Here is a 12,606-nt window from a genome sequence, read left to right on the forward strand (position 1 = left end):
GAGATTATAGATGTTAATCCTTTGTCTATTAAATGTATGGCACATATTTTCTCTGAAAGCTCACCTGGTTATAGTTAATATTTTCTTTTCTAAAGTTAGTTATTTCTGTTCATCCACACTTGATTACGGACTATGAACCAGGCGTTGAGCTGAGAATTTAGAAAGCATGTTCCCAGTGTAACGGGGTGGCAGGTTGGCTCATAGGTACCCATTTAACCATCTGCGACCAAAGTGAACTAGGGCACATAGTGTCCTAGCCTGGTATGGGGCGGAGGGAGCAAGGGACTCTATGATACAGAAGAAAGTGCAGGAAGAGGAGAAAGACCATTTTATTTCTTTTCCTGGCCTTAGGAGGAGAGAAGTGAGATGTCAGTCTTTTAAGTCTTGCATAGCAGATTTTGTTCTCTTACTGTTGACCTATCGATTAACACAAAAATATCAATCTAATTATGCAAGATTCTTTTTTTTTTTTTTGAGTGAGTGAGTGAGCATGCATGGTGGAGAGTGGAGAGGGGGAGAGGGAGAGAGCAGATCTCAAGCAGATTCTACAGCCAGCATGAGCCTGATGTGGGTCTTGATCTCACCACCCTGAGATCATGACTTGAACCAAAATCAAGACTTGGGTGCTTAACTGACTGAGCCACCCAGGTGCCCCTATACAAAATTCTTTTAAGACATTATTATGCTTTGTATTAGCAGTTTGTTTTTTGAAGCAGCCTGTCTTTGATTTGTGATTAAAGCCCTATTTCTAACAGCTTAGAAAATGTGGCCAATTAAAAGTAGAGACTCGTTGCCATGACTTAGAAGCAGGCAGGTCTGCTTCTCACGGGAGTCCTTCTGTGGCCTACCCTGCTTCTATAGGCCGCATTGCCCCTCAAATGGCTTTGCATCCCCCCAGCTCTCACTTTATTTTTAATTTAATTTAATTAATTTATTTTTAAGATTTTACTTATTTTGAGAGAGAGAGAGCATGAGCTGAGGGAGGACAGAGAGAGAGAGAGAAAAGCAGACTCCCTGCTGAGCAGGGAGCCCAGTGCAGGGTTCAATCCCAGGACCCTGGGATCCTGACCTGAGCCAAAGGCAGATGCTTAACTGACTGAGCCCCCCAGGCGCCCCCCAACTCTTGCTTTAATTAGGTGGGGTCTTTGAAAGAGACAGGTGGCATGGAGCGTGTGCAGGGCTCCAGTCAGTGCCTGCACGTGGATGGGGCGTACTGAGTGTTGGCTCCAATTTTAATGTCTTCACAGATTGGGAAGACAGGTGCCTACTTGCAGTTCCTCAGTATTTTGTCCAGAATGCTCATTCGGCTGACAGAAGTGGACGTTTATGATGAAGAAGAGATTAACATCAGTGAGTTATGTGTTGGTGACACTGGGGCTCAGAATTCACTTGAATCGGTTTCTCAAGTGACTTTGTGTCTATTACCCTCTAGACAGAATTCTCAGATCATCTCCAGGGCCTTGTGGGGTGCTTCTATCTCTCCCTCGTTTGCCCCATTTTGCTCAATATCAGAATAGTGCCCGGGAGGCCTCCATGGAGATAAAATTACTACACTAAAAATAACTGCCGTTTACTGCGTATCTCCCAAGTGTCCAGCACTGTGCTGGCTACTTTCCATAAACTGCCACACTTGATTTTCTGCACATCACCATGAGAATAATGGCTTATATCCCGATTGGTGACATGCTCAGGTGCCCAGCCGGGAGATGACAGAGCTGGAACCAAGCTGGATTTGATGGCCGCTTCTAGGAAGCAGGGTTATCCATCGGGGGAGGTTCCCATTCAGGCAGCTGAGCACATAGGTCCGTATCTTAGGGCAAACTGAAAGTATGTGACATGTGGGGAAAAGCCATTTCCTTATTCAAGGAGCAGAATATGCCCTGATTATGCTAAGACGCTCTTTGAACAGCTGTTTTATGATCTACTACCTCTTCGTACATTCCTCCAATAGCTCATAAACTTGGTCTAGTAAATGATTTTTTCCTTTGGGAATGAAAATTTGTATGGAGAGTCCTGTCTGTGTTGCAAAGAAAGGGAACCAGTACAGTGTGCTGGCATCTAAGTAGCACTTCTTTTTATTTTTATTTTATAGACATTTAAAGTGTACAACTCGATGATTTGATATATGTATACATTGTAGTGGTGAAATCACCACTACAGTTGGGCTAATTAACATGTTCATAGTTACCGTGTTCATTGCAGTCTTATTCATGACCAGATGTTATGCATTGATGGATAAATGTCCATCAGCAGATGGATGGATAAAAAAAAAATGTGGTTTATACACACAGTGGAATATCACCCAGCCTTAAAAGAGGAGAAAGTCCTGCTATTTGCAAACACAACACTTGTTTAGATGTTCCTAACTGTGTTTGCATTTTGCCTTGGAGAAAATTTGGAACAGAGGAAGCCCATCCAGCCCTTGGTCTTTCCTTTGAAGGAAGAAGGAAAGAGGCTCTTTGTCCCAGCTCTGAGCTTTCACCCCTTCCTCCCACAGTTTTGAACTGAATTTCAGATGAAAATCAGCAGACCTGTTGAGTCTCTATGTCCTCAGTTTCTTGGATAGCCCAATGATAAACAGGATTTGAACCCAGTTTGCTAAACTGCAAAGCCCATTTTCTCAGAAACTCTCTTGTTGCCTTGGTTTTCTCTTTGGTAAAGCATGGATAATTGCTGTTTTACGGGGTATGGTGAAGATTAAGATACATAGGAAGCGCTGAGCACCTATCACCTACACAACAAACATGCCTCTCCTTCTTTCTTTGTGTCTTTCTTCTCTTATGGACATGGACTCTGCCCATGAGTACATACCTTAGATATAAAAATCAATATGTTATGTAATTTGAGTTAGATCAACTAGATTTTTTTTTAAACTTTTACCAACAAGCATTGAGTGAGCATCATAGATTACACCACTTATAATGTAAGATGATACTTGGCAAATGTAAAGATAGAATTTGGGCCACGAGTGGTGCTGGCATTCAGAAGGGAGAAAGCAATGGGCTTGAATACTTAGGTTTTCTAGAGGTGCAGTGGTAGGAGTTGGCTATATTGACTACATAGCATTTAGATATAAGGCAAGATCGAGAACTATGTTAGATTCCATTAGCAAGGGGAACTAGTGCACTACATATGGGAGGGGGGGCAGTGCTGGGGGGCAGCGCAGAACAAGCAGTAGGTATATTGGGAGGAGCGGAAGTCAGTATAAGAGTCAGAAAAGGAAACAGCACAGGCTGTTCCTCTGAATAAGAGACAGACCTGAAGGCACCTTTTGCCTCCTAAGAACAATCCTGAAAATGCGATATGTTCCAAGAGCCTTCGAGATACAGTAGCATCCCCTAGTAACCCATAGACTCAGGGACAGCTCTGTCACAATTATCGTCCTTGCACACATTTAAAAATCAATCATTCTGACTTCCTAGTTTGTCACCTGTCTCTGTTTCCACCAATCTTACAGATCTCAGAGAGGAATCAGATTGGCATTACCTCCAGCTCAGTGACCCCTGGCCAGACCTGGAGCTGTTCAAGAAGTTGCCTTTTGACTACATTATTCATGATCCGAAGTATGAAGATGCCAGTCTCATTTGTTCCCACCTTCAGAGCATAAAAAGTGAAGGTCAGCCTTATGAATCTCTTGCTCCGCCTTCTTCCAGTGTACAGGGGAAGAGCCTCTTAGAGGGCTGAGCTGAACTGTGTTGGTGATGAGCTCGGTTGTCTGGTGGTGGGAAATAACCAGCAGTGGCTGGTAGAGAACTGAGGTCCCTGTCTCACTGGATAAGGATGGGCTCTTCCCATGAAGGCAGGCTGGTGGCTCCGCACATGCGGACAGTGATGAGCATGCTCCTGGTGATGTGTCATGGTCAGAATATCCTGAAAGTCTGGTTAATAGAGGATAGACAACATATTTATGTATGAATTTGGGTTGTCATACTGAAATGCACATATTTCCCTCTCTACCCTCGGTATCTTGTTTTCTTCCTCCTCCTTCAGGGACCACCCTGAGTTTCATGGTATTAGGACCATCAGCAGACCTCGGATATTAGTGGCCAGTATGATTTTAAGCACAGACTAGAAAAATTTGACGAGTGGAAGTGGGAAGGAGGATACTCACCAGTCTCCATTGTCAAACCAAGGATTCCATCATCCTTGTTCTCAGAAGCATTTTCACTGACACATCCTTCACATAGACCAGTCTCTAACCCGGGTTTAGTATTAAAATCTTAATCTTGCTAAGTCATTTGGCAAACCAGAGGCAGTTCATCTGCAATACGGTATCTGCATATTCAGTTGACAATCCATTTGTGTTGTTATGGAGCGAATCCTTGAATATGTCTTTAAATATATGTAGGCCCATGAGTAAGACCGCTTGGGAACCCTATTCATTTCTCCTACTGGGTCTCTGTTGTGTCTGACCAGATGAGTCCCCGCGGGGCCCAGGCAGGCACGATCACACGAAATCCTATTACAGCATCTCAGCTCATTTCAGTCTGTTCCATGGAGAGCTGTGGAGAGCAGGTTTATTGTGCCTTCTGCTGCTCTGTAATTCTGGGGTTTCCTGCAGACAGGGGGATGTCCCGGAAGCCGGAGGAGCTCTATGTGCGGCGTCAGACAGCGCGGATGAGGCTGTCCAAGTATGCAGCATACAACACATACCACCACTGTGAGCAGTGCCACCAGTACATGGGCTTCCACCCCCGTTACCAGGTAGGCTGCAGGGCATAGAGGCCTCGTGTCTCCAGGAGCACTGCTGACAGCTCTCCCACGTGTTTTTCATCTTGAGTAATACCATTGGTTTGCTATTCTATGTTTTCATTCCAGAGTAGGATGTGGAAAGTTCTGGAAGCCTTTGCTTCCTGGTCTACTTGTATCTCCAATTCCCTTCGATAATCTGGGAAATTATTGCTGACACCACAGAAACAATGATTCTCCTGGGATTACACATTTGCCAGTGGCAAAGTTAACTGACTGTAGATGTCCCCATTTTCTTTATGTCCTAGTGATTTCAAAAGTGAGTTCAGTGCCACGGACACTGAGTGGCTGATGTACCAATCACAGAGATGAATAAGCCTTGTCCCCATATTCAAGACTCACAGTCTAGGGAGAGATGCTCAAAACTTTGGAATGATGAAAAGCTAGCAGGAAAAGCAGTACAGCTGAAGCATAGAAACTATGTAGAGGAGAGAGATTAGCACTTATTGAGCACCTACTACATGCCAGACAACGTGCTAGGCACTTTTGGTATGTCAGTACTTCCTGTAACCTTATTACATGATAGAAAATGATATTTCCTTTAGACAGTGGGGTAAATGGATAAGGCTTCTGGCCCTGGGCTCTGGCTGTCCCAGGTTCTGGTGCACCTGGAGGTGTCCGTGTTTGAGCCACACTTGTGATCCATTCAGGATGCGCTGGGTAAGAAATTGCCCTGTCTAGTTTCTTACGTAATTGCCACCAAAACCACATAAGGCAATAACATTATCCCCATTTTATAAATGAAGATACTGTCTTGGGTGGGAAGCAGAGGAGAAGGTTTTGAAGAATCAATAAGAATTTGCCCAGCAGCCAAGGCAGATAGGAGTGGAAACCGCATTTATAGTGAGGGGAGACTTGGGGTCTCTGTGGGAATTAGAAGTGATTTTAGCCGGGCATTGCTGGACCATGAAGTGCAAGAGGTGGGTGGTCCCAGGAGAGGCCACTGGAAGGGTGAGGCAGAGACACCACAGAAGCCATCAGGTTCAGCCAGAGAAAGACAAATATGATGTTACTCTTATGTGGAATTTAAGAAACAAAACAGATCAACATAGTGGGAGGGAAGGAAAAATAAAATAAGATGATAACCGAGAGGGAGACCCTTAACTCTAGGAAACAAACAGGGTCACTGGAGGGGAGGAGTTAGGGGGATGGGGTCACTGGGTGATGGACATGAACGACCCCACGTGCTGTGATGAGCCCTGTGTGCTATATGCAATGAATCGCTGACCTCTACCTCTGAAACTAATAAAGACTATATGTTAATTAACTCATTTTAAATAAAATTAAAAAAATAAAGGTATGCTATGGGGAAGGGGAAATGAGCACCTTTCCAGGCCGGCCTGATGTGGGCAAAGCTGCACTTTGCATAGTCTCTTAGCTGTTGGGTGTAGGTTCACAGAGAGCTTGGTGAGGCTTGGTGTTGTCAGGTAGCAGGCAGGATTTTACATTTAATGTTTCTTTTCATTTCAGACCTAAGTAAGGGAAGGGGAAGGAAGCAGCTGGAGCAGGAGGAGGTGGTGGGAGCCAGTCAGACACCCACAAAACCCATAGGGGTGTGCAGGGTAGCTCACACCCGTGGCTTCTTCCAGAAGGGCTTGCCAGGTGTGTCCCTTTTGCAGAGGCGAACAGCAGAGAGTGGCTTTAATTTTCCCGAGTTGGCCCGGCCTGGAGCTGAGCTGTTGCTGAAGTAGTGTCAAGATTGATTTTTTTTTAAATGGTTCAATTTTACAGTAGACAAAATCAGAAAATGAGTATGAGCAGTTTTTTAAAGAATTAAAAACAAATCAGTAATTCTCTTTGCTCCAGATAAGCTGTCCTAACATTTCCCCCTCGGATATGAAGTTTTTCTTTCAAAGCAGAGAAAATAAATGTCAAAACGCTTTCTTAGATTTGAGATTTAAAGAACTAGAGGAGGCTTGTGGGACGTCGTCATGGTCCCATCAGTAGGTGTCCGCAGTGACATACCAGACCTGAGCTCGGGAGGCCCTGGGCCCTGGCTGGCCTGCACCCCTGTGTACAGAGGTGCTCAGGTCTGGGGGCCACAGTCGTGGGGGCTCAGAACCAGGCCACACGAGGAGTGCTGAGGGGCACGCTCCTGCTCCCTGCTGGCATGTCCAGCTCCTGTTCACCCTGCTGTCTTTCCCTCTCGCTCAAGCCTCCCTGATCTTTTTAATGAAGCTTCCTCAGTTACATCCCCCCTGCTCCCTCCCCAGGTCAAAATCTATTTCTGTCTCATCGCTGCTCCCAAAGGGCTTTGCAGTTCTAGTGGAGAAGCCACAGGAGGGGTTTACAGCTGGTGTGTCCTGCCTCTGTCCACCCTCCCCAGGCCTTGAGGCCTTGGGGATTCTCAAGGGTGCAGTGTACATACTAGCTGAAGTCTGGGGACAGGCTGTCCGCCAGAGGCGGAAGGGGGTCAGGGAAGGAGGCTGGGGCAGAGCCATGGGGCATGGGGTTAGGGGCTCACACTAGAGAGCAGTGCAGCAGAAAAGGGGTGAGGCTGGAGCTGGGAATAGGAGTGAGCCCAAGACCCCTGAGTGTCAGTTTCCACATCCATCAAGTGGGGATGGGGGTGGTACCCGCTTCATTGGATTGTTCATTATGGCACCAAAGGGGCCCATACAGTGAGTGTGACAGAAGTGTGCAAATGTATGAAGTTACTGATACGGTTTTATTAATATGTTGCTACGCATAATGCCTGGGATGGAAAAATACGATTATTAGAACTAAAAAATGAGATGATGTGAATGTTTGAGTTGATAACCTAGCGCACCTCTGGGCCAAATCAAGAGTCCAGAGGGGGTTGGTGCCTAACGTGGCATCACTGGGTGAAGCACGATCAGAATTGAATATGGGGAGGTCTCCAGCTCAGTGCATGTGGCCTCGACCCTGTTTGTCCAGTATCAAGAACTGGGTGTCCACACTCTGTACTGGAGCAGCCTGTGGGTTTCTTGTGCTGTGGGGGCAGGTGGCAGTGACCTTGGTGTTGTCATGCCCACAAAGGGCCTGGGTTCTTCTGGGAAGTAACCCCGGACTCTGATGACAAGCTCTGTCCTTTCCCCTCACACCTCAGCTCTATGAGTCCACCCTGCACGCCTTTGCCTTCTCTTACTCCATGCTAGGAGAGGAAATCCAACTCCACTTCATCATCCCCAAGTCCAAGGAGCATCACTTTGTCTTCAGCCAACCTGGAGGCCAACTGGAGAGCATGCGGCTGCCCCTCGTCACAGACAAGGTATTGGCTCTGAGTCCAGTGGGTCACAGCAGTTCGTGGCTGCAAGTGACCATTGCACTGGAGACCTGGAAACCCTAGTTGCCTGATGAGTCAGGGACAGGTGGGGCAGGTGGGGACTGCTATGGTCATTGAGCTTGGAGGGTGGTGGAGCACTTGGGCTTTAGGGTCAATCCAACCCCAGTTTGAACCTCATCCTCCCATTTCCTAGATGTGTTATCTGAACCTGCCACTGAATATTGCTGAGCCTCAGTTCCCTTATCTGTGAACTTGGGCAGCAGTGACTCTTGCAGGAGCTTCTCATGAGCATGGTTTGGATTGATTGCCATAAAGCAGCTGCGTAGTGCCTGACCATGACAGGTGTTCAGTAGGTGTCCATCCCTTCCCCTTCTTGTCTGTATTGCTGTTACAGAACATTTGAAACGGACTAAGGTAGTAGAGTAATGTAGTGACCACTTGGGGCCTGTTCCCTAAGCTGCGGTGACTAGTACCTCATGACCAGCCTTGATCCATCTGTCCTTCTCTTCTGCCGTCCTCTGTTATTTGGAAGCGAATCAGATTCCAGACGGTGCAGCACATCAGCCATAAAAGATACATTTTCTCCCTTTGGAAGAGGTTGTTCTTAATAACTCATTGTCTCTATGACCTGCATTCTTAGAGGTGCTCCTCCTGGGGACGCTTGCTTTGGCAGGTCAGCCTGACACTCTCAAGGTCAGCTTGCTGCCCTCCCGCCAGCCCCAGCCAATGTGAACGTTGTGTGGAACGCTGCTTTTCCTTCTCCAGAGGGCTAGTATCATAGGGTTGAATAGCCTTTCCAGACCCGGCAGGCTTTTACCAAGCATCGAAAAACATTTGAAAAGAACCAGTGGGGTCTTGATTATAGGGTGTCTCCTACCCCGTGGGCTGGGGTGGGCTGTTGCCCTGGTGGAGGATTTCTGTGTTCCCCCACTCACTCTTCCAGCCAGTTCTGACCAGAAACTGGTTTGGGGCACCAGCTGCATCACAGCTTGGTAGCAGGTGCTCTGAGGAATTCAGAAGGAGCAGGAGACCTAGCTCAGCTAGAAGAAATTTCTGTTGAGGGAGGGGTGGAAGAAAACATAGTTATTTATGTAAAAGATTCACAACCCGAGTATATAAGGAGCTAGGCTGTATGGATAAGGGATTGAGGGATGTAAGTCATCCAGAGTAGCATATACGTAGCCACATACTCAGTGCTAATTTGGCAGGATGCTGCATTTGGGTAATTGATACATGCTAGTTAGTTTGGGTTGCACGAAGACCATTCCCAAACAAGCACTTCCTTAGCTCCTGATTCTCTGGGCTGACGGCTTGACCTCGGTCCTGCTATGTGGTGACCTTGGCTTGGATGCGCTCACTCATGTGTCTGTGGTTAGTTACTGGGTCAGCTGGGGGCTGGCTGGGAGAGGGTGGTCTCAGGGGGATGCCCGTCTCTGCTCCCCGTGGTCTGTCCTCCACCAGCAGCCAGCCCCGGCTCATCCTGAGAGGGTTCTAAGAGAGGACAGAAGGTGTCCATCCTCTGGAGGCCGGGTTTGGAACTGGCACACCATCATTTTCACTATTTATTTATTTTATTTTTTTATTTTTTTATTTTATTTAATTTTATTTTATTAATTTTATTTTTATTTTTTTTATTTTATTTATTGGTAAAAGCAAGTCCCGAGGCTAAGCTGGATTGAATTGGAAAAAGGCTCCATCTTTGGATGGGAGGTGCTGCAGAGTCACATTTCAAAGGGAAGGGAGTGATTGTGACCATATTTACAACCACTGCCCCTCATTACTCTTATGTTTTCCAGAGTCATGAATATATAAAAAGTCCAACATTCACTCCAACCACCGGCCGTCACGAACATGGACTCTTTAACCTGTACCACGCCATGGATGGAGCTAGCCACTTGCATGTGCTGGTTGTCAAGGAGTATGAGATGGCTATTTATAAGAAATACTGGCCCAACCACATCATGCTGGTGCTCCCGAGTATCTTCAACAGTGCTGGAGTTGGTAGGCATTTTTTTTTTAACCTGCCCTACTTGATAACATTTCTGTGAATGGAGCCTTGGGAGAATATTCTAGAGATGAACATACTCAACATTTTTCATCAAGCTTTTTGATTTCTAAAGCTTTTTTGATCTACTGGGCTATCCTTTTTTCTTTGATGTTTGGTTATTGATTTAATTGACATTCTCAGTGATCAGCAAGGATAAGCAGACACGTGTGTGTGCAGGTTGGCGATGGAGATGAGGACCAGTGGGAGCTGGCTGGTCTCGGGTGGGCCTCGATGAGCTGTTCTCATTCTGACTGGGGCTTTTGTCCTGTGTGGGTGTCCACGGAGGACGGACCAGAGAGTGGGAGTGGTTTTTGGTCATTCCAGGTGCTGCCCATTTCCTGATCAAGGAGCTGTCTTACCACAACCTGGAGCTGGAGCGGAACCGGCAGGAGGAGCTTGGGATCAAGCCGCAGGACATCTGGCCCTTCATTGTGATCTCCGACGACTCCTGTGTGATGTGGAACGTGGTGGACGTGGACTGTGGCGGCGAGAGAAGCAGGTGAGACGCTCCCCCGGCCCTGTTCCTTTTCAACAGGGAGAATCTCAGCCAGTGTCTGAGGACCCCGGGGGGCACCCCATCTTAGAAGGCGTGTGTGGTGGACAGAGAGCCCTGCATGTGGCGGGCTCATGTTCTAAGCCCAGTTTTATTTTAAGTCTTTACTTTAAAAAAAAAAAGTATTGATGTCTAATCCCTATAGAAAAATCACACAATAGATATTCAGTATAAAATCTCTGCAGGGCCGTCGGGGTGGCTCAGTCGGTTAAGTGTTTGAGTCTTGATTTTGGCTCAGGTCCTGTTCTCAGGGTTGTGAGACTGAGCCCCATGTGGGCTCCTTGTTCAGGGGGCTGTCTGCTTCTCCTTCTGTTCCTCCCCACTGTTCACACACATGTGCACTGTCTCTTTCTCAAATAAATAAATCAACCTTTCAAAATAATAAATAAAATATGTACCAAAAAAAAAAAGAAAGTATGATACACATCCAGAAACTTTTACACACTGAATACCCATTTACCCAACTCCTGTTTGAAGAAATGGAGCATCACTGGTGCCCCAGAAATTCCCTCCTGTAGTCTTGTAGACCCTTCCCCTGAATCCCTGCCTAATTCCTAATGCCCAGCTGTGTTTTCATTTGCTGTGCATTAGGGTAATCACTAAAATCTTTTTGGGTTCTAGTTCCCTCATCTTCTGAAGGGACACTAATACCCGTGCTAGAGGTTTATCCTGAGGATTACTTAAACTCTGAATGGTGTGCCTGGAGGTGGGCAGTAGAGCAGCACACGGCAGAAAAGGCTCAGTAGATAGACTCCGAATGTCATTGGTAAAATATCTCCTTTTGTGATTTTGCCACATGAATGTTTCAGTTTAGGGCTGCCTAATTCTTTTTGGCTTTTTTTTTAATTTTTAAATTTTTAAAAAGATTTTATTTAGGGACACCTGGCTCAGCTGTTGAGCATCTGCCTTCGGCTCAAGGCGTGATCCCAGGTCCCTGCAGGGAGCCTGCTTCTCCCTCTGCCTGTGTCTCTGCCTCTCTGTGTGTGTCTCTCATGAATAAATAAATAAAATCTTTTTTTAAAAAAGATTTTATTTATTTGAGAGAGCATGCATGCATGAGTGTACAAGCAGGGGGAGAGAAGGAGGGGAGGGAGAAGTAGACACCTCACCGAGCAGGGAGCCTGATGCGGGACTTGATCTCAGGACCCCAGAATCACCACCTGAGCTGAAAGCAGACACTTAACCCACTGAGCCACCCAGGCGCCCTTTTTTTTTTTTTAAGGGACATGGGTTCATTCATTTCTTTTTTTTTTTTTTTTGGCTCATTCATTTCTTTTATGTTAGTGATATCATCATGTACCTATGACCACCAATTACTGTTCTTCTAGAAAAAAAATGTTTTCCTGTGATAGAGCTGCACGTGGCTTACGGGAGCAGTGATTCTACTTTGTTTTCAGTATTCTCCCTTAGATGGGGACAGAACTGGCTTTCCTCCTTCCTGAATTCCATTCTGAAGCTGCAGTTAACGTCCTGTGATGTTGGGGCTGGCCAGGGCCCTGGGGAGTTTACTTAAGCCCCTTGGTGGGGGAAAAGCAAGCCGGGGACCGGAATCATTGAGCAGCATGCCTGGGCCTAACTCCTGGCCCTGGGGTCCCTGCTGTCCGCACCCCCTCCCTGATCATCAGGTGTCCCTGTTGTCTTCGCAGACCGCAGACTCTGATGGTGAGGGGGAGGGAGGTGCATACACAGTACCTTTGTCCTCCCCCCGCTCCCCACTGGAAGTCATGGTGGGAAGCTTCGCTCTTCCCCCACCATTTTACCTTCAGGTCTGCAAACCAGAAATGCAAAGTATTTTAGTGTGATGGGAAAAGTGTGGGCTTCGGACACAGACCGCATTGTTTGAATCCAAGCTCTGCGGCGTCACACTGGGCAAGTTCTTCAGAGCCCCTTCTTCCTCATTTGTAAAATGGGGATGATGTGTCCTTGTCATGAGATCACCATGAGGATAAACGACCGTAAACGTGACATGGCCAACACGGCTCCTGGTACTTGGTGGTGGTTGTGACAGGT

At 46.7% G+C, this 12,606-nt stretch overlaps 1 protein-coding gene across 1 annotated transcript in view; it reads left to right on the forward strand.

Moving 5' to 3' along the window:
- Positions 1-12,606, forward strand: part of GREB1 (growth regulating estrogen receptor binding 1) — a 132,953-nt gene that overhangs the window by 113,009 nt on the left and 7,338 nt on the right. The window contains exons 23-28 of the mRNA XM_055326922.1: positions 1,248-1,350; positions 3,458-3,616; positions 4,562-4,704; positions 7,820-7,981; positions 9,793-9,997; positions 10,368-10,542. Of these exons, the coding sequence (XP_055182897.1) occupies positions 1,248-1,350; positions 3,458-3,616; positions 4,562-4,704; positions 7,820-7,981; positions 9,793-9,997; positions 10,368-10,542 (947 nt within the window). The remainder of the gene's footprint in view (positions 1-1,247; positions 1,351-3,457; positions 3,617-4,561; positions 4,705-7,819; positions 7,982-9,792; positions 9,998-10,367; positions 10,543-12,606) is intronic.

The sequence above is a fragment of the Nyctereutes procyonoides genome, unplaced genomic scaffold (assembly GCF_905146905.1).
Source record: "Nyctereutes procyonoides isolate TBG_1078 unplaced genomic scaffold, NYPRO_anot_genome, whole genome shotgun sequence".
Classification (NCBI taxonomy): Eukaryota; Metazoa; Chordata; class Mammalia; order Carnivora; family Canidae; genus Nyctereutes; species Nyctereutes procyonoides.